The sequence below is a fragment of the Lepus europaeus genome, chromosome 9 (genome assembly GCF_033115175.1).
Source record: "Lepus europaeus isolate LE1 chromosome 9, mLepTim1.pri, whole genome shotgun sequence".
Classification (NCBI taxonomy): Eukaryota; Metazoa; Chordata; class Mammalia; order Lagomorpha; family Leporidae; genus Lepus; species Lepus europaeus.
The window spans coordinates 93651171-93674004 of NC_084835.1; the positions used below are offsets into that span (position 1 = coordinate 93651171).

Genomic DNA, 22834 nt, shown 5'->3' on the forward strand with positions numbered 1-22834 from the left:
CATCCGGTCCTCTGTGCCTCTTTTTCCTTGTTTGGGAGTGGAGAGTTTAACCATCTGCCTCTTGTCATCCACAGGGATGCTGCATGGAGCAAAAAGCACACAATGCATGTTAAAGCTCTTTGCAAATTAAAGACCAGTAACTGTGCAACATAGCATAACTCCAAATCCATGCCAAACTCGGCATTCTGCAGCTGGGGAGGTGACTGAAGGGACTGGCCATCCCAGTGGTGTCAGCTTCTCACACCATGCCAGCCAAGGCTTTGTTACCAGGAAACACCTGCATTTGCAAATCTAAGAATTAGGGATTTAATTAAACTATTGGGCAATCCTATATTAATCACATACTATCAGCCGGATATACTGCTCTCTGTGGTAGATGATGCAAAACAAATTACATATGACCCTCAGTGATGATTCCATCATCTCCTTTATTATAAAGAAACTGTACAGAATGAGAACCCAATGGGAGATAAAGAATCTTCATTTTACCCCCGTCTTCCCAGCTGTCTGAATTTAAGTAAATCATATGACCTCTCTGAATCTCTTTCCTCATTAAAAAGGGAGAGTAAAAAATAGTCATCCCTCAAAAGGGTTTTGTCTCTTTCCCTGTACAGAAAGTGAGTTAAAATAGATAAACCAGCTTTATCAACCATAGAGCAACATACAAATCTCTCTAAGGTGAGGCTGGTTTTTATTATCCAAGGTCATAGAGATCATTAAAGGGACCCTGGGAAAGTCAGCCATCATAGACTCTGCTTTTCTTCAATGACTCCTGTGACCTTGAGCAACCTGGGGAAGAAGTAATTGAGCAGCAGCTACTACTTCGGAGGAAACAGAATCAAAATATTGGAGCTATTGACTCACCCTTCAGGCAGTAAACAGTGCCTTGGTCTCTGACCTTTTTGCATCCCAGGGCAGTCAATAACCTGGCCACTAGATGCAGCGTCTGCCACTGATTTTGATTTGGGAGTAGTTTAACCTTGAACTGAGCTCCAAGTAACCAAGGCAACAGGAAGTCAGCGTCTACATAGAAGGCGTAGGAATCCATAAATCAAGTCCCTAATGCAAACATGGTGTGCAGGTAGAGGTTTGAGGGGATAAGTGGTGTATGAGAAATTACCATTGAAAATGAGTGACTGTCCCTTGATAGGCTACAGCACAGTTTCAAAGACTTTTTTTAACTTATCAATAGAGGTCAACAGGTTATGACAGAATGTTTTCATATAGGTTTAACATTTTTTTTAATTTCCTCTTGGCTCTGTCTTTTAATTATGAACAGATGTTGAATCCACAAAGCTATTAGCATTGTTATTTCCTCCTTTAAAAACGTGCTGGATGCCAAATATGCAAACCTCAGTGCAATATGGCTTGTGTTGAGGTTTAAGGATGCTGCATAAGCCTGTACCAAGGGTGCTCCCCATGGCCTCCTTTCTGAGTTTGGGGCAGTGATGCCTACCCAGATCATAGCAACCCTTGCCTTTATTCATGCTCCAGTATAAGCAGTGGTGCTACATCTCAATGGGCCAGTCAACACCAGGCGTTTTCTGCATTTCCTTGAAATCCATCAACCTCCAGCCTCTAAAATCCCTTTCTACAAGGAGTGTGAAGCCAAAATCATGCTAGAAAAAGGGTTTCTAATTGTTCTACCTCTTTGCCATCATATACCATGGAGCATCAGCTGTCACTTGGAATGGAGGCAAATTAAGACTTCCAGTGGCCACCCTGCCCAATGCTGTCTCCCAACAAGCAGTCATCACCCCTATCTCAAGAGACCTCTGCTCTCAGATACTGTGGATTAAGTGCTTACAGACTAGCCTTGGTTTAAAATTCATTGAACATTCTTGCCTATGTTATGTTGTTCCTGGGATTGTTTCCGTTATCCTTTCAAAATCCCAAAGTGACTGATAATATGTCAGAGCTTTTTTTTTTTTCCATTTGTTTTCAAATTCATTGGATGTCAACCAGCAAGCAGTACTATAATCTAGGAAATCCTAAATTATCTAGGGTTTTCAAGAGAGCTAAAGAGTGACAATTTGAATTATAGAGTGTTTTAAGTACCATTTTATTACTTTTAATGTATTCTGTAACATAAACACTTAAGTAGCAAAGTATGCCCAACAGAGGTATGATCCGATCAACTTTAATGAGATGATGCAGACTGAGACTAATTTGGATTGTGAACATTTGCATGAAAATGGGTACAATTAAAATCACTTGAAATCAATTTCTTCCCAAGTGAGAGTTAAATATCCAACTACTAATCCTGTTTATGGCCTTCATACCCAGAGCATATCATAATTTGAACAAAGAACTATCTGTCCCAACAGTGTCCATCAGTACATAGATAACATACCAGTGAATTTTTCCAAAACGCTCTTATCCAAGAGAACTCTGATGGCTTACAGTGGACGGAGGGGGTTCTATGGAAAGTGCACATGCATCTAGTTTGTGGAATTCTACTGTGGTGGTGCAAAGTAGCAAAATGAGGAATTCAGGAGCCGTCGTTCGGTGAAACAGTTAAGACACCGCCACTTGGTACATCTGCATCCCATATCAGAGTGCCTAGGTTCAAGTCCTGGTTATGTTTACAATTCCAGCTTCCTGATAATATGCACTCTGGGAGGCAGCAGGTGATGATTTAAATACTTGGCTGTCCATGTTGGAGAGCCAGATTGAGTTTGGACTCCTGATTTCAGTTTAGCTCAATCCCAGCTGTTGCCAGCATTTAGGGAGTGAGCCAGTGAATGCAAGCTGGCTCTCTCTCTCTCTCTGCCTTTCAAAAATAAAAATAAATAAATATAAATTTTAGTAGGAAATTTTTATCTCTCCATTGCCAGATTTGTTAGCAACCAGTTGTTAAAGTACACCTTTCTATTCTAATAGGTTTCTAGATATTTTCAAAATTTAATTTATTTTCTCAATGAAAAAGGATCGATAAATGTTCAGTTTTGAAAATATTAACAGTAAAGAATAATAAGTAGTAAAAATAAGCATTTTCTCTTCCTCGCCAGTCTTCCCTGAGCTCTCCTTCTTCACCATGACTAATGTTAACTGTTTGAATATATATCCTTATAGATGAGTCTATAAGTATTTAAGCATGTTCTATGGCTGGATATAGCCCACTACTGGCATACCTGCCTATTTTACAAATGGGGTGTACTATACATGTTAACTCTACATCCTGATTTCTCAATGAAATGCCTTGCAGTCTTTCATAGAACTTGCTGTTTGTCTATACCCACCTTCAAAATGCTATGAACTCAAAATCTAAAAAAAAAAAAAAAGCATAAATGATTTTGTTAATCATGGGTCTCAAGCAGAATTCTCAGAGACTGAGATGAAGAGTAGGAGGAAGTCAGTAGATGGTAAATGAAAATGTGAAAATGTCAGCATGACTTTCTCCTTAGGTGATTATAGGTACCTTTACCAGGTATGGTACTAAGGCTTCTGCATCTTCATCTTGAATCATGCTCATGACAGATTAAGGTAATGGTCAGGTGTGGAATACAGCCAGGTAGACCAAGATGATCCTTGGATTTACCATCTGGTTTCTTGGAAACTTCCACCTCTGACATTGCAAAGCATATGAGTTTATTCAGTTCTCCCTTATGCTCTTAGAGATATTCTCTTTTTCTGTAAAACTGAGAAAATAATAATACTCACACTGCATGCTTCACAGGATTGTCACAAGACCCAAGTGAGGCTGATCTCACTGTGGCTATAAGATAATGCAGTGCTGGGCTTGGGGCTGGGGGAAGGTGGGGAAATGGATACTGTTTGGTTAGGATGGAAAATCCACTATGATAAGGCCCAATTTGCTGTTGTTGCTGTCAGTGGCATATAGGCTGCCAAGAAAGAAATTCTGAATAGATGACCATTGATATGGTTTCAGACACCCTCACTCTCTTCATTTATGCCTGGATAAGCTACAGAGGCATTTTTTGCAGCTAGGGTTATAGAAGGTGCCTATAAATATTTGATCATGTCAATAAAGAGAAATGAAACTTTGATTACTGGTTACAGTTGGTTCTGATGAAGCAGTGGGGTACAATAATGATGACAATAGTAATGATAGGAAAAATAACAACAGTGTACATTTAAGTAGCATATACCATGTGCTAGATGATGTTCTCAGAACTTTATATGGATCAGCTCATTGGATGCTCACACGACTCCTGCAAGGTAGTTCTATCACTATCCTATTTGTAAAATAGAAAATTGTAGAAAGTCAAGTTTTGAAGCTTGGAAAGTTAAGGAACTTTCTCTTGATCATGCCTCTGGAAAGTAACATAGCATGGATTCAAACTCAGGGAATAATTGTCCAGAATAGCTAAGCTTTTTAGCATCATAATAATGAGTTATGATGCATATTATGACTAGGTCCCTAAAGGCCACCAATTCAACTCACTCATAGCCTAGTGACTAATATTACACTGCAGTGCCCACATCATACATCTGCTTCCAGCAGGCTGGTCTCTTATCCAGATCATGTTCATTCCCCACCCATGACTTAGCATGTGCTCTGTTCAGCACTGAGAATGCCTTTCCCTCAAAACTGCTGCAGGACAAAGCCTTTCCTCACTTCTCCCACACTCATGTCTGTATCTCTGAACTCCTCAAATGGCTAGGATAACACAAGCCTATTCACACTTGCTGCCCATTTTCCTTCTTATTTAGTCTCATTACCCCAGCTGGACAAGATACAAAGCCTCACTGGGTTGGGAGGTGCCTTTTCATCCCCTGCATTCCTCATGCTGCATAGGGTGCAACCTCCATAAATGTGGGCTTGTTGAGCCTCAGAACGTAGAATTGTGCCTAATGGATTGCATTGTTTCCATAGGTCTGTGCCCAGTCCAGCACAGACCTGGAATGCCATCACTATTAATATGACCCAAAAACCAAAACCAGTTGTGGCTCTTTTTTACCCCTTTCTTTTAATATTCCAAAATTTCATCCTTTTGAAGGTCAAATCATTTGACTATTTCTTCAGATCACTTTCAGAATTTGTGTTATTTGTCTCTGTGTTCCTTTTAAGTAACTGCAGGCTTTGGTATTATTGTTTTAGGGATGCCAAGTCCTCATTTAAAAGTGGACCAGACGGCAGCACACAGTAAGAACGAGGGCTCAGTGTCCACCATGATGACCAGGAAGAAGCCAGCTGCAATGGACAGTGTTGCAATTCCACCAACCCCAGTGTTATCTCTCCTGGCTGCATCTGCAGCAACCTCAGACACAGGTGGGTACTTTTCAAACACTTTGGATTCCCACAATGAAGATGGGCAAGAAGAAGGTCCCTGGGGAATGCTTTATTGAATACAGGCAAGAATTTTCTGTTGAGCCAGCCTCCCATAGACACTAAGCATCAGAGCTCTACCACACTGCATTTTCCAAGTGGGAGGAGGTCTAAGATGAGCTGGAACCTGGAGGCAATGGTATTCTCAAAAGCTTGCCAGTGTATTCTAATATTAGTCCATCAAGGACAACAGCAAATGATAAAGTATTAATTAATCTATCACCCCTTGATAAATATTAATCTGCATCAAGGGTTGTCTATATGTTATCTGTTGCAACTCATGAAGAACTCTAAAATAAATACTTATATCTTTGTTTTCAGGGAAGTTAACCAGGAATAAAGTAAAACTTTTGCTAAAAATAAAACTTACCCCAGGAACCTATGGACAGTAAGGAATCCAAAGCCCATTGCTATCAGCTACTGCACTTTCCTACCTACCTTGCTCACTGGGGTTAAAGAGTGGTCAACACTGAGTTTCCCTGGGGCCTCGATTTATTCTACCCTGTGATTTCATGAATTACTCAGTTGTTCCCAGAGTCTCCACCAGTGCTCAATAAAATATAGCTCCTTATTCAGATATCCCAAGTTCTCCATGACCTGTCCCCTTCTACTTCTACCCATATCTACTCCTCACAGTCTTTGCCAGCAAGCTCTTATGTCAACACTGCCTTTGCCAAGCTCACCCCAGCCACCAAGATGGCAAGATGTGGCTGTGGCTTTCCACCAGTGCTTAGAGACAGCCCTGCTCAATGCCCAATCCTGCCTACAGATTCAGAAGCAACCACTCACAGATTTTCCAGATACGCATAGCATCCAGTGTCTCGACTTTGAATTTACAGCATTCTTGGAGACCACACTAAAAAATGCCTTCTACTGAAATTCTTTGCCCTTGCAACCAAATTTTACATACCACAGAGGCAGGGTCCATAATTTAGATATTTACCATCTTCATTGCATGCAGAATGATGGCACAATCTGTAAATGTTGAATTAATACGTTAATAAATGTGATAAGCACATTGCAGTATATAGAAATGCCTGTTAGAAGCCCAAAAAGATACTCATTAATATTCACTCCAAGCTCATCCTCTCAGTCAACGGTTTTAAGCAGAGAACTCAACTTGTCTTCATATTTACCTCCTTCCTGAATCATAGGTAATTAGAAAATGAGCCCAAGTGAAATAACAGAAATTAATTGTTGGAATGACAATTCCCAAGTTGAGCTCAGCAAAATATTAGTAGGTATTTTGTGATTAAAAAATGTTTCCATCTCTAAATGAGTGGGAATGCTGCCTTATATCTATCTCCACACTGCAGAGCTGTTCAGAGCCTTTAACTGACCATTGTGCGTTATGAGATCCAGTGGGGAGCAGACAGAATTTCACAATCTTATCTAACTACAAGACTTATTTTCCTGGGACTAGTTCATCGTTATCTCTAGAAAATGATGTTCTTCCCAGTCATTTGGGAAATCTTGCACTGAGAAAATTGGTTCATCTCTGAAATATAATCATGCACCTTCACACCTTTTACACACTTGGTGGAAATGAAAAGTTTTGGGTGGCGATGATGGATAAATAATGTCATCAAGGAAATCAAGAAGTTAAAGGATGGAGAATCACAGAGGAGTGTGGAGTTACGCCTGCAATCTGATGGGAGGGGACTCAGGTAGAGAGTCAGGTGGGCAGGATCCCAGAAGTGGGAACTAGTGCCATGCCTGGAACTCCAGAAGGACATCACTTCCTGTAGTAAAAGATTTGGGTCATGGTCTGCACTACTCACCCAGATAATTGTTTATTCAACCTCAATGGTTAACCACTAGAGACCTCCCTTTACGGATTCAGAAATTAGCCTGTGTGTTTCTGCCTTCGCTTGCCAAGCACAGATACTTCCCACGGGCAAAAGACAGGTGGTCACCCATTTATTTCCTTGCACTCTTTCCTGTCACTGTGAAAGAGACCATTCTTGGGATCACATGCTAGTATAGCCTTGCTTCCTCCATTTGTGTCCAGCAAGTGATTTATAAATTTGCCAAGTGGGTGGTAGAAACAATTGAGTATTCAACTTTTAAACCTGCATCTCTGGTGATCAGAGCAAAGGCAAAACTCTTGTTTCAGGATGCAAGAGTGGGCTGTTTATTTTTGGCAGTGCTAAAATGAGACCCTCAAGAGAACTGGGGAGATCTGGTCTCTTTCCGGGTTTTAGACAGCTAAGCAAAAAAATTTGGGGGGGGGGGGACAGGCCAGAGATCTACCCCAGGTGCTAGAGGCCAGACCTTCCTGAGATTTCAATCCCCACAGATAAAACGACTTCCCACAAACCAGAGAGAGTTAGACACACACAGGCTGGGCTCGCATCCAACACTTTGTTTCACATGTGAAGAAACTGGTGCCTCCTGAGATTCAGAAATTTGCCTGAGATCATTCAATTGGATTGGAACCTAAATTTCATAATTTCCCTTCTGCTTTCCAGTGGAATCCCACTTCTGTCATAGGTCCAATGTGAGCAAAGGCAGATTTATTTCTCTCTGACAATGGACTCCTATTTCTTTTGGAGAACAACGAATGTAATCCATAGTTTGATGGATAGATGACTTTAACAAGCACATAGTAGGCAGTTCATTGTTTCTGGACATGATTTTATTTAGTAGGATGTTTATGCAGGAGTCAAATATATTTCTGATGAGACAATTCACTTGATTTTTGTTGTCTTTATAGTGCTTTTATCCATTTTACACTGTGAGAAAGATAACTTAGAATGATACCTTGTTGTGTACAGAAATCAACTTATTTTCTAATAAGTTTCATTTCTATTGAATGGATTTGGAGACCCAGACAACTTCAGGGGATGGGAGTAAAAAAAAAAAAAAAGAGTGAATTCAATGATGTATAAAACAAAAATAATTAACAAAACCACATATTGCAGTGAGAGTTACTAAAATAATTCAATCTATTGGAAAATATTTTGTTACAAAATACTACAGCCAGGCATTTGTCTAATGGATAAGACACTAATTAAATTGTTTGCATCTTAGGTTAGAGTGTCTGGAGTCAGTACCAGGTTCTGGCTCCTGATTTCAGCTTCCTGATCATACAGATCTTGGGAGGCAGCTGTGATGGCTCAACTGATTGGGTTTGTACCACCCATGTGGGAGACCCGGATTCAGTTCCTGGCTCCTAGCTTTGGCCCCTGGCCATTATGAGTATTTGAGGAGTAGAGAAGCAAATGAGAACACTCTCTGTGTATCTGTTTCTATTTCTCAAGTAAACAAATGTATTTTAAAGGAATGGTGCTAAGGTATATAGTACAATTCTTCATACTTAGAAGATGCTCAAAAAACACTGACAAAATGAGTGATTGATAGGCAATACCTCGGCACTTACACAGTACTGAATATGGTGAAAGATGTCTGAGAAGAGCCTGCTTGTTCTTGGAAACACTCAACAATCAATTGGAAAAAAGGGAATAGGCACATTGCAGAATGTGTAAATTGGTACAGATTTTCCAAATATTTAATCAGTTTGTAGTCATAACAGTGCTTTTTTAAAAAGGTGATCTTTGGTAAACTTTTTTTTTAATTTCCCAACTTATTTTTTAAACATTACAATATGATTCAAAATATTCTGGTCAAAGTTTAAAAATGCACCATTTCGTACACTCATGCTCATGAACAAGGGAACCCCAACATTTTAGTTTAAGGTGATCTGTCAGTTTCTTAGAGTCTGAGAGGCATGCTGATTAAGAATTTATTGATTTATGGGGAGAGGCAGTCCGGAAGATGCAGGAGCTAGTGGCCAGCTGAGAACATGTCAGTGTGTGAGCCACTTGGAGGGAGGGAGGGAGGGCTGGCAGTGGACACCACCGGTGCTCAAACAGGTCAGCCTTCATGATCAAACTGCTCAATAGCTATTGATCTGCTGCAGTCCCCTGGCACAGCAAAGAAGGTCTGCTTCAAGGGAGCACTGCATGATTATTGTGAGTAATTAGGGCTAATGCAGTAAAAGCTTCAATAAAGTTTGTTCAAAGTGATGCGTAATTTGAAACACCTTCTATTACACTAGCCCAAGAATGATTTAATAAGCATATCAGATAATCCATAACTGAAGGAGTCAGGCCAGCATTTCTAGTCTTCTGCCTTTTGAGCTAACTTCTTAGGGGAATCATTGAAATTTATTGAGCATTCATGATTTCACTCCTAAAACATGTGTTCTCCCTTTATATTTAAGGCGAGATTATATGAATAACTGATTCCAAACTGAGGTAAGAACTCAGAAAAAGGCCAGGAAAGCAAAATCTCTATGGTTCTGTACCTGAAAGTCTTGACTAGATATGATAGAAAATCAAATAGATATAGTCTCTCTCTCTCTCTCTCTCTCTCTCTCTCTCTCTCTCTCTCTCTCTCTCATACACAAACACACATACACCAGTACTCACTAATATTTTCTCATCTTAAGTCCGAGGAGAAAAAAATGCACGTATCAGGGACACTATCACTGAATCTTAACTGCTGAAGGCCTAACTCTGCTACAGATAACACAGACAGCATGTGGGCACAGTTCTTAGTTTCTATCTGTTTCATATCAGGGCTAATCCATTACTCTCAAACTCTATAATCTGCCTAGCTTTTTAAAAATGCCAGTACACTTGAGTAAGTGAAAATATTTAAATGCCACTAGTCTCTTAAATCTCTAGGCCTTTTTCTTCTCATGGCAGAAAATGGTATTAGATAAACCATTTAATTATTAGCCAAACTATCAACCCAATCAAAGTTGACTACATCTGTAATCAAGATGCAAAACCTTAAGCTGGAAAACTTGATTACCTTTATAAATGATAATATAAAGTCTTTTCCTTAGATTTATTTATTTACTTGAAGGCAGAGTTACAGAGAGGAAGAGACATATACACATATGTGTGTGCGCGCACACACACACACAAAATTTTCCATCCAGCAGTGTACTTCCCAAATGGCTGCATCAGCTGATACTGGACCAGGCAGAAGCCAAGAGCCAGGAGCTTCATCATGGTCTCCCATGTGGGTGCAGGAACCCAAGCACTTTGGCCATCCTCTGCTGCTTTCCCAGACATGTTATCAGGGAGCTGAATCAGAAGTTGAGCAGCCAGGACTTGAACGGGTACCTACATTGGAGGCTGGTGTTGCAGGAAGCAGTTTGATTCACTACATTACAGCACTGGCCCCCAAATTTTTAATTCTAATGGAATCAGAGTGAAATTCAGTATGCTAGTATACTAAACAAAACTATAAAAATTGCTTTCATTGCCAATATTCTATGATGTCTGATATTTCTAAGGAAAGATGTGGAATAACAAAACAATGTCCATGTACAAGAAAAGAATGAAGAGAAATTTAAGAATTGTACAATAATTTATTTCATTGCTTTTGGTCTTTTATGGAATTATGATCTGACACTCCTAACCAAAATAACAGGTCAGTTTAACCAAAAGTCTTGTCTTTCAAATGAACTAAAATGTGGAAAATAAATTTGCAAGTTAATAAAATTTGGGAAACCTCATTTCCATTCATACATATATATAGATATATACATGTCAGTATCATAACATATATGTGTGTGTGTGTGTGTGTGTGAAATCTTCAAATTATAAGCTCTGTAAGCCCAGATTATAAAGCTTAATTTTAAAAAAATTATTGACATTATCTAAAAAATATTACCTGTGGGCCCACATTGGCCATCTTGTTCTGCCTAGAAGGCTCTGCTGAGAGCGGTGGGATCATGAAAAGATCCCTTCTCCCAGACCTGGGACACTAAGACCCGGCAGAGTTGGAAGCTGCTGTGCATGCTTCCTTGAGGACTCCAACACACCATAGACCTTCTGAAAAACCTCCCAAAGCTGTTGTTTTCACTCCAAAAGGGAGAAATAATCTGGATATCTTAGGACACCTGAGCTGTTCCTAGGGCCAATGATGTCAACCCCAGGGAAGCATCAAAAATCCAGAAATGTCGCCTGCCTTCTGCTCCAGCTTCATTCATCTCCTTGGAAATTTCAGCCAGCACCAAACTCCCCTGGGATCTCCACTGTCAGCATGGGATTTTCAAAAAGACTCCTATCAAGGATTCCTTCCACTGTAATAAGGAAAACAGCATGGTGATCAGAGCTGCTGCAGAGAACAATTGGAGGAGCAGATCTATATGAAATGTAGGCATTGGAGAGAGCATAAAAGGCAAGATTACTCAATTAATGCCTTAATAGGCAATAAAACCTTAACCATAGGGCTTATCCTTCTTATCAAAGATCTTTTCTTGACAAAAATTTACAAGTAGGGGCCAGCGTTGTAGCACAAAGAGTTAAGCCACTGCTTGGGATACTGACATCCTACATTGGAGGCTAGTTCAAGTCCTGGTAGCTCTGCTTGTGATCCAGCTTTCTGCTATTGTGAGAAGGCAGCAGATGATGTTCCAAGTGCATGTACCCGTGCTACTCACATGGGGGACCCAGGTGGAGTTCCTGGCTCCTGGCTTCAGCCTGACCTAGTCCCAGCTGTTGTAGCCATTTGGAGAGCAAACGAATAGATGGAAGATATCTCTCTCTCTCTCTCTCTCTCTCTCTCTCCCTCTCTCCCTCTCTCCCTCTCTCCCTCTCTCCCTCTCTCCCTCTCTCTCCTCCCCCAATTCTTTTTCTCTCTGTCACTCTGCCTTTAATTTTTTTTTTTAATCCACAAGTTAACATATAAGCTGACAGCTGCTGGGCCATTAATCAATGGTAGATAGCAAATCCAAGAAAGGTATGTTTCCCTACAAAATTAATAATCCTTGGACAGACACCCTTCCATTTGCCTTGTTTCTAAGTTTGGGTTCAATATGTTTAAGTAGCCAAGTGTTATTAATTTTTATTTATTTTCAAGTTATTTGAAAGGCAGAGAAACAGAGAGAGAAATAAAGAGACAGTAGGGGTATGAGATGAGACTGAAACAGAGAGAAATCTTCCATCTACTGATTCACTTCCCAAATACCCACAACACCCAGGGTTAGGCCAAGTCAAAGCCAGGAACCCAGAACTCCATCCAGATCCCCTGTGTGGGTGACAGAAACTCAAGTACTTGAGCCATCCTCTTTTGCCTCCCAGGGTACATTATCAGGAATCTGAACCAGAAGGGGAGAAAGTACTCAAACCAAGCACTCCAATTAGAAAGACAGGCATCCCAGGTGGTATCTTAACTACCGCACTGAGCACCTGCCTCTCATTTTTCTTATACAACCATGGAATGTTCCATTTGCATGCCTGTGTCTTTGCTTCATATTGCCTGCATTGAAATATTTATGTGGCACTTACCAGCTGGGTGATCTCAGACCTTAGTGTTCATGTCTTTTTTTTTTTTTTTCTTTTCTTTTTTTTTTTTTTTTTTTTGACAGGCAGAGTGGACAGTGAGAGAGAGACAGAGAGAAAGGTCTTCCTTTTGCCGTTGGTTCACCCTCCAATGGCCGCCGCAGTAGGCACGCTGCGGCCGGCGCACCGCACTGATCCGATGGCAGGAGCCAGGGGCTTATCCTGGTCTCCCATAGGGTGCAGGACCCAAGAACTTGGGCCATCCTCCACTGCACTCCCTGGCCACAGCAGAGAGCTGGCCTGGAAGAGGGGCAACCGGGACAGGATCGGTGCCCCGTCCGGGACTAGAACCCGGTGTGCCGGCGCCGCAAGGTAGAGGATTAGCCTAGTGAGCCGCAGCGCCGGCCAGTGTTCATGTCTTTAAAATGGGAATGCATACTAGCCAGTCAAGAAGACTGGTGAGGAACAACAGAGATGACCGTTGTGAAAATCTTAAGCAAAGTGTCTGTTAACACAGTGAGAGTTCAGCAAACGGATGCTGTTGCTGCTCCTACTGTTATAACTACTGTCTGTTGACTAACCGGGAACCTTTCTGTCTCCCTTGATCACCCCTTCTGCAGTTTCGCTTCTTGTTCATAAGTATTCTTCAAGATTCAGCATAGATGCCTGCAGGTCTAAGCCCTCCCTGACACCCATTTTGAGAGCCACCTCAAGGCCAAACTAGACGTCACACTCTGTTCTGTCCATGGCTGCCTTGCAGTCCAGTGATCCTTTTTTTTCAACTTTTATTTAATAAATATAAATTGCCAAAGTACAACTTTTGGATTACAGAGGATTTTCCCCCCATACCCCACCCGAAACCCTCCCATCTCCCACTCCCTCTCCCATCCCATTCTTCATCAAGATTCATTTTCAATTATCTTTACATACAGATGAACTTAGTATGTACTAAGTAAATATTTCAACAGTTTACACCCACACAGATACACAAAATATAAAGTACTGTTTGAGTAGTAGTTTTACCTTTAATTCGCATATTCCATACCTTTATTACCTTTATTAGTGCCAAATGGACCAGAGGATCCCATATCCTCGACATCTGACCATTCAACTTTAGAACCCCATTTCCTAGCACAGAGGCAGGCAAACCACAAGTAATCATTAGATAGTGGTCCACATGCACTGGGCATGTGTCCTGCACAAAACCGCTAATAACATACATTCTAGTATTGTGTTCCTTAGTGTTGAGAAAGTGATTTCCCATTTTCATATCAGTCCCAGACATAGCCCCATCTGAGGAATATCCAGCAGAGGGACAGCACCCTGGGACAGATTTCTGGGGCCTTCAGCTTCATTGGTTCAGCGATGGCACCCCACCCCCTGGGTAATGCACCAGGGTATCCTCAAGGAAAGATTATTTTCAAGTTAAAAATCAGCCTATATGGCAGTATATGTGCAGTCCACCCTAGATGCACTTACTTGCTCAGAGAAGACGACACGCACCCATAAATGTCTTCCTTCACTCAGGTCAATGGGAGTTTGAGGATGAGTCATTCCATGGATGGCCAGAGTACACTGACCTATGCTGTACTTTATTTTTTTATATGTACTAAACAGTCTTGCTTTGTGGCCAAGGCATTGGCTTCCCTAGAGTGGCATGCATTTCCCATTTACATTGAGTCTCACTCAATAAGGACGGGGCAGCCCATTAATTTCCAGACCTTAGGTATAGAATAATTTATACTAAACTGATCGTTTGTATATAAAGAGAATTGAAAATGAATCATGATGTGATTGGAAGGGGAGAGGGAGCAGGAAAGGGGAGGGTTGTGGGTGGGAGGGAAGTTTTGGGAGGGGGAAGCCATTGTAACCCATGAGCTGTACTTTGGAAATTTATATTCATTAAATAAAAGTTTAATAATAAAAAAAAGAATAAATATAAGAGAAGCAATGGCCAGGAGCCAGCCCTGTTATTTGGGCAATTCATAGTTATATTTGGGTACCAAGAACCTGTGCAATGCTGGGTGCCTCATAGATACTCAGTAAACATGTCTGAATTTAATTCACCTAATTATTTTCTTTCTGGAGCTGAGACTTTAGGAAAGACAGAAGGTTTAATGATAGATTTGAAAGTGCTGTAACTGTGAGAAGTTTAACTCAATTTATCTTCCCTGAATGCTTCATACAGATTACGCTCCCAACCACCTCATGCCACAGTCAGACCCTCTTAAAAATAGAATAATGATAATAATACATTTTATCTTCTTCCCAGTGATAGTATCATTCACACCTCCATTGAAGCCCAGTGGGAGGTTTGGCTGTGAGGCATCAGACTCAGGAGGAGTCAGGTGCGATTATTGTAATGAGGACTCCACTACAGAAAAGAAAACCTCCCATATGTGAAGTGATTTCTATTAAGATACTCATTTTATATCAAATATTCACGCTCTTCTTTATAAACAGGCGAAGAATGGAAAGAGATTCTTCCAGGGGCAGGTTTTATGTGCCAAAGCACAATAGGGCACAAATATTTTATGATCGGTTCTGAGATGAAAGTGCAACGCCTGTCTTGTTCCCTGGCTCCTTCCATTTCCAGAAATCTAATTAGATTGTTGGTTTAATGGTGGCAAGATAATTTAGTAGCAACTGTGTTAATGATAAGGAGGAACAGTGCTTTGGGTTTCCTGTAATTAATGGAGAGCATTTGCAGAACTTCTTGGGTCCAGTGAAGTTGGAATAGTGAGCCCAGCAGTTAAGATGGGGCAAAGTCTGCCCTGCTCATTGCTGTAGAAATGGCCTCGGGCTAAAAGGAAGAACAGTGTAATGACTGTCATTAAGTATGATCTTGAGTGATCCAGGCAGGCTGTAGTCAGTGTTGGAGAGCAGAGAGACAGAGAAAGAGGCCTAGAGAGAAAGGAGAAAGAGAGGATAGAGTAAGGATTATGAGACAGATGTGACCAAGACACACACACACACTCACATGCACACAGGGAGGGAGAAAGAGAGAGAGACAGAGACAGACAGACAGACCTAGCTCTTATTCAGCTGCTCCCCAATCCTCCCACCTCCTGAAAGGCACTGGAGTGATTCCAGCACATCTCCCCAAGGGGCCTGCTTCTCCTACTGCTTAAGCTGGAATAGACCAGAGAAGACTGCGTGAAATAAAGAGGAACTTTACCAACCACTTTATGCTGCAGATGAGAAAACTGAGCCCAGGAAGGTTACAAATAATACTTAACTAGGCAGTAGGAAACTTGGGCTCTTTTTGGCCACGATACCAATGCAGAATGGGAATTGAATTTGGAAGTCAGGGATACAGATTACTGTGGAGTCCTCATCACACCAGTCTAGTCTTTTTAAATTTAATCCCTTAGTTAAGTATGGGGATCTTCCTGAGACTGTTGAATCACTGTTTCCTCATCAGTGAAATGGGAAAAATAATTTCTGTTTTTTAGAAAGCTTAGAAAGAAGCTAAGGCCGGCGCCGTGGCTCAATAGGCTAATCCTCTGCCTGCGGCGCTGGCTTACCAGGTTCTAGTCCCGGTCGGGGCACCGGAATCTGTCCCAGTTGCCCCTCTTCCAGGCCAGCTCTCTGCTGTAGCCAGGGAGTGCAGTGGAGGATGGCCCAGGTCCTTGGGCCCTGCACCCCATGGGAGACCAGGAGAAACACCTGGCTCCTGGCTTCGGATCAGCACAATGTGCCGGCCGCAGCGCGCCAACCGCGGCGGCCATTGGAGGGTGAACCAACGGCAAAAGGAAGACCTTTCTCTCTGTCTCTCTCTCTCTCTCACTGTCCACTCTGCCTGTCAAAACAAAAGAAAAAAGAAAAAAGAAGCTAAATAGCATTCACTTCTTCAAAACTTAATATAGTAAGCTTTTGATGATTCGTAAGTCCTGTCATGAGTCCATTCTATGAAGTCCTAATTCAATCATGTTGTTGACTCAGATCATAGCATTGATTAATTATCCTTTAGAAAACTATATTTATCCTCATTCCTCCTTCCAAATACCTTTATATCAGAACACAGTCCTGGTCCCCTGCCATGGGTGTAAGACTTGCCATATCAAGCTTATCTTATTCAAACATCTGTAAGGCTTTGTGAAAACCTGTCAAATAATTGATAAGCATCTATCATCCTGTCCCCAATCCTATGAGTGATGTCTACAGGAAGAAAATTAGCTCCTGCTGTAGGAGAGCTCTCACACTGCTTGGGAAGACCTGCCTCCAAAATAGGCGATGACCAAATAATTTTAAATGAATAAATTGAATATCACTCTGAGAGTCTAACAGAGCTAACAGCAATTTGTTGGACATTAATTTCCCACTGACTGCTACCAAGAGAATTCTGAAGCCAGTAAGATGATCTGGGAAGAGAAGCATTGAGATAAGCTTCCAAGCATGTGCTGAAGGAGGCAGGGAGACAGAAGCTGCAGGGACAGGTTCAAAGCATTGATAGCATAGTTTATGTTTCTGTCAGTTCCTAGCCCTACCTGTGTATGTGGAAATAACAACAGATGCAGCTAGAAAAGAAGTTTAAATTCAGAACATAGAGTACACAAAATTCTACAGCAAGACAGGACCACTGCTCTGAAAGAGATACCAAAATGGTACCAAAACTGGTCCATAGTTGTATTTTGGTTGGCCTATAGAGGGCTATTGTTTTTTTGTTTTTTTTTTTTAAATGACTTGCAGTTTGTAAACATCAGAAGACTTACATCATAGTCAAGAATTCTTTCTTTTTAGGCACATTATCTGGCACCTTTGTGCTCCCATGACTATGTCTGTCAACAAATGCTTGGAACAAGGTGACATTTGCTCCGTTAGATGGGCCTTTTCCTCTTTGGTTTACCACTATCATCCTCCTTCCTAACACCTTCTTTCCTGATCCTGAAAATATTGACTAGCTCACCATAGGAAAAGACTTCAAGTATTTGAACTAGAGAAAGCAGGAAAATCAAAGCAATGTGCCTGAACACTCCATTTAGCAGAAATAATAATGTAGTAGCAACTTTTGTTATTTAATTATGAAATTTTGTAATTGAAAAACACCCTTGATAATGTGAAATTGAGAGAAATTTGGCATTCCTATGCAGTCAGAGGTATACAACTGATGGTAAATTCCTTATCTACTTTCATGCCTTTTTTTGTTTTCTTAAGGAAAAGTGGTATGAAATCGGCTTTGAAATGGGAAGGCCCCTGATTGGATTATTGTTCGTGATTTTTAACATGCATGCCCTTGAGAAGTGCTTAGCCTCTGAGGTCCTGGTTTTTACCTCTGTGCAGTAGGGATACTCAGATCCTCCAGTGACTAAATGAGGAGTCCTGTGAAATACTGCAGCCTGCACTGCAGGTTCTCCACAATGTGAGCTCCTTCCTCTCTCCCTTAGTTTAATTTGACGACAGGAGCAGTGCATTTCACTTACCTTGTATTGTCTCATATATGGTATAAAGCACAGATGTGACAAAAATAAGCATTGAGTAAATCAATCATTGAAAACACTTACATCGTGGCTAGAAAAGTAAAAAAAAAAAAAAGTCCGTTCTCTCCTCTCCCCAACTGCGGATGCCTCAAGTTTGCCATCTGTGGCTTTAATAGCCATTGGAACTATCTCAGTCTGTTTAACGAAGTCCGCTTTTGAAAAGGACACAAGGAGAGAGTTCAGCTGCTTCCCATAATGCCCGGAGTTTCTCACCTAGGGAAGAATCCTCTGGCCCAGGAACTGTGTAAACTAGGAGAGACCAGGCAGCCTTTGTGAGACAATAAAAAAAATGTGAGTTTGTGCTACCAGTTGACAGTTTCAAAAGACAGAGAGAATGTAGTGAAGGAGAGAATATAAAGTATTCAGGGGTCCCAGCACTGTGTGTGAACACTCTGTGTGGCCTGGATGCAGGGCTTACCCCAGAAAGATGACAGAATTCAGGACAAAAGACTGAGCAGAATGCGTTACCTATAAGTACAGCAGAGGGTCCGGGTCAGCCTTCCCAGCAGTGTTCCTGGGGTGCTTGGATGTAGTTTCATTGTTCAAAAACCCTGCTTCCAGGGATCTTCGTATCCTCCAATACTTGGAGATATTTTGAGAGCACTTTCCTTATTTTGAAATCCGGTTCTGTTGGTGCCTAGATAGTCACAGTTCTGGTCTTTGTCTTGTTCTAGTTGCCAGAGTTAAGTGATTCGGGCTTTACATATGGAAAGTTCATTTTGTTGGGTAATTAATGGGAAGCAGACTTGGGGAAGCTGATGATGCAGGCCCTTATTTATATGAGAGCATATGTCTGTGTTTTGTTTATGACTCACTCTCTTACTCCACGCATTGTGACTCGGGTTTGTTTACACTAACTTTTCCTAGAATCTGAGCCACATGGTATATGAGCCAGTAATTTATGGTCTCTAAAAGGGAAAGATGATGAATGAGCCTTTTCCTCTTAAATTGTCAAATCTTAAATTGAGGAAGGAGTATTTGCTGCCTCAAGTCTATCCAATCTTCTATTTTTTTTTTTTTTAAAGAAGACAAAAGTTAAAGCAGTAACAGTTTTTCAAAAAGCGGCTGGTATAAAGCTCAGAACTTGGATTTTTATATACTTTCCAAGAGAGCAAAGAGCCCCTCCCATACATAAAGCTCTTATAATTCTGATTCACATGTTTGGCAATGAAAAGACCTTCATAGTGGAGACTTAACTGTACAGGGGCAGGGCATAGGAGAAATCTCTCCTTTCTGCTCCGTTTTGTTGGGAACCTAAAACTGCATAAAAAATAAAGTCTGTTAAAAATCCATTTTCTCTCTCACTCTTCTCTGTCTCTCTCATTCTTACAGGTGCACACGCATACCTATGCACATTTTTGGTGTCAGGTAGTTAGTATGAAATCTGTACATGTGTTCCTTTTCTTGAGGACCCCTAGTTTTCATCAGTTTATGGTCCAAGATGTCCATGCTGGCTTTCTTAGATACTCTGTTACATTCTAAATTTGTTTTGTCTCTATTTTTCTCAATGAATCTCCACTTCTGTTGTATAGTAGCTTGGATACTGGTCTGTTTCACAGTACCATAGCATAGCATGGTCATGGCTTAGATTCTGAACACTTAATGGCACCTTGAAGTGAATGAAGAACAGCTGAAATATGTGAGGATCTAATTCAATTTATAGTTATTTTTGTCTCCTTCAAAAAAATCCTTTCATGTCTCACACACAGGCTTTACAAAATAGATGGTAAGTGCTAATTTTGGTCAAGCCTCATACATAGATTTCAGTTCAGATAAGTTAGCTGAGCTCTATGCTTGTCACTAGATGGAGAGGCTCAGAATTCAGTGCCTAGCACAGTACCTGGCACAAAGTAGGGCTCCATCAATATATGTTTCAAGAATGAATTGGGATGGCTAAGACTGGTCCCTGCCCCTTTGAAAACAATTTAAGAGGAAAGAAATGTAGATTAATCCCATAATCCTAATATAGGTTGGACTAAGCAAAGTGCTATCAGACAGGCACAAGAGCCCAGAGCTAAGCAAAAAGATTAATGTTGAATTGAGAATCCATAGATGGCTTTTATGGAGAGGATTTTATTGGAGTTTGAAAGAATGGGCAGTGTGTATTAAGATGTAAAGTGGTAATGAAAAGCTTTAAGGCTTAATTATAAACTGAATTCCAGTGGAAATCTGGAAGCACTAGAACCACACCTAGTATTATTTTGTTTTGTGTCATGTCTTTTTTATTTCCTCTCTTGCTAAGGCAGCAGAGTTGCCTTTGGATAAAAGAACAATGCAAGACTTTTTTCTCTCCAGCATCAGAGGAAATATCCTCTCTGAAACTTACGGAAATAGTAGAATTTGGCACACACCTATGGGCCATGCCACATTATTGTCTCTGTGAAACATCCATCATGCACTAGCCAGACATCTATTATCTACTAACCAGATGCAAAAATACTTGAAAGTCTAACACAATGGGTATAAGTCGCTTATTTTTATGAAGAATAATAGAGATACTTTTGTGTAGACTGCCTTTTTCTTAAAAAAGAAAAAAAAAAAGAAAAGAAAAAACTTTAGTAAAGAGAAAAGCAATAGCATGCATTTAAGTCACTTGAATCAATCCCAGAAGGAGTTAAATGGATGGTCATTAACTTTGCAAGTATTCACAACCTTTGAAAATCCCTAAAAATCTGGGCACTCTTTGAGAAAACAAAATTAAGATTCAAAATTTTCACAACAGACAAGGACACTGGACTAAAACCAATAAAATTAAACCCTGCAGATTTAAATGGAAGACTTGTGTTTAAGCTAAGAAAACCAATTCCACATGGCAGTGGCCAGGTTTGGTAGCAGTTTATATGAAAGTATTTAAGGGAGTTAATTGAGCTTCCATTTAATATGAAAGGATTTGATGCTGGAAAAATATATTTTTATGTATCCCTCATTAATTTAAGTGCAACGCCTTGATCACAGAAATTAATCAACCCAATTTTTCTGTACTAATCACTTCATACTTGGAAAATCAATTCACTTCTGGGCCCTAAATTTAAGATAAGATTTGGCAGATGATAAAATCCCCAAAGAAGGGTGACCAAAGATGGAATATAGTCTAGAATTCATCTCATGGAAACACAGATGAAGGATATGAGGGTGTATTAACTAGAAAAGAGAAAGCCTGCAGGCATATGGCTTTTTACAGAATCATATTTATTCTGAAGTAAGGGTCCTTCCAAGAAAGTAGAAAAAGTATCTGGAGATACAGAACTGAGGAGTGAAAAGTCAGCACTACAACCTCATTCTTCTAATGTCTCAGTCAACCTGTTTCCTGTTAGACTACCAACAATAAGCCTAAGTAATAAGTAAGCAAGTGCAATTGCTACTAAGAACAGGGAGAAAACAAAAGATCCCTATCCATAATTCATGAGGTTATAGTATAGTCAAAAAAGATTTATTTCAGCAGAGTCTAAACAGAAATTTGTAGATATTTTCCTAACATCATGTTTGCAATAGGAGTCTTTTTTAAACTTTTTCTCCAAATTTAATAAAGTAAGAAAATCTTTCATGATCAGGTAAGAACATGCATGTATAATAGTTGGAGTATTATATAAGGGATGGTATTTATGGTTAAGGATAAAGCTATGTCACATTTGAACAAAAAGGGAAAAGAAAAGAAATAAAAAGAGTCATTTGAGATGAGAGGGTGCCACCACCCCCGCTTTGTGGCCAACTGGCATGCTGTGAGACTCAACAGATGAAACTTCAAACTTTTTGGCATTAACATTTCTACCCAGCCTCCCATGTTGTCTAGTCAGTATGCTGGGACTTGATCCACATTGCAACAAACAAAAGCCAAAGTCCATTGAAACAGAGTGCAACTAAATGACCCTAGTCTTCCTCAGCTTACCAGTGCTGCCACTTCAATTCACCTCTTATGAAAGTCCAGGAAGCAATTTGACCCTAATTGATGTCACTCCCAGAAAAACTTCCAGACGGAAAAGATCCTTCTGTTCATTCATCATGGACAACCCCAGGATGCACTGTAGGGTTCATTGATGAGTATACACAGTACACCTTAAAGCAAGTTGTAATCTCTTTTGCTACTTCTCTGATTCCTGCACTCTCTCCCTTCATTCAGTTTTCTTAGCCTTCCAAAATCTGGTTACCTTCCTTAGAGATTGTTTGAGCACCTAGCAATGCCCTTCCTTGCCTCAAATTTTCTCTGGAGTGAATTACCACTATCTTCATCTGTCCAGAGCCACAGGTGGTATATCTAACCCACAGGCTCATGAAATGACTGGCATTATTTCACCAGTCAGAGAATGCAAGGGCTCTGAATTGCCTAACCAAATAACAGATGTCAGCAACAACTCTCCATCCAGAAGCCCTCTGTGGATAAGGCACTCTTCTGACTACTGGGGAATTGCATGCAATTCAATTGAAGGTGCTCTAGGGATTATAAAGATTAATACTATCCATGCTTTGAGTTCTAAGAGCTTACAACCTGCAACAACCCAGCAGGAAATATTAATCAAGCATCTACTATGAAAAAGATACTATGCTCTTTGTTTTAAGGGATGTGATGAACAGCATATGTTCTTTGTCTTCAGGAAGCCTATTGCTTCTTAGGTCATGAACTCACAAAAAGTTGGGATCTTCTGGGATTAAATAAACTCTTCAGAAATTAAAAACAAAAACTTCACTGAGTTCCAAATTTTTCAATCATACATTCCTATCAGTAACATAATTTAAATAGTTGCTTCATCATCTAAATATGT

General features: G+C 40.5%; 1 protein-coding gene across 2 annotated transcripts in view; it reads left to right on the top strand.

Moving 5' to 3' along the window:
• Positions 1 to 22834, top strand: part of SETBP1 (SET binding protein 1) — a 393524-nt gene that overhangs the window by 356400 nt on the left and 14290 nt on the right. For both annotated transcript variants that reach the window (XM_062201596.1, XM_062201597.1), the window contains exon 5: positions 5066 to 5236. In XM_062201596.1, the coding sequence (XP_062057580.1) occupies positions 5066 to 5236 (171 nt within the window). The remainder of the gene's footprint in view (positions 1 to 5065; positions 5237 to 22834) is intronic.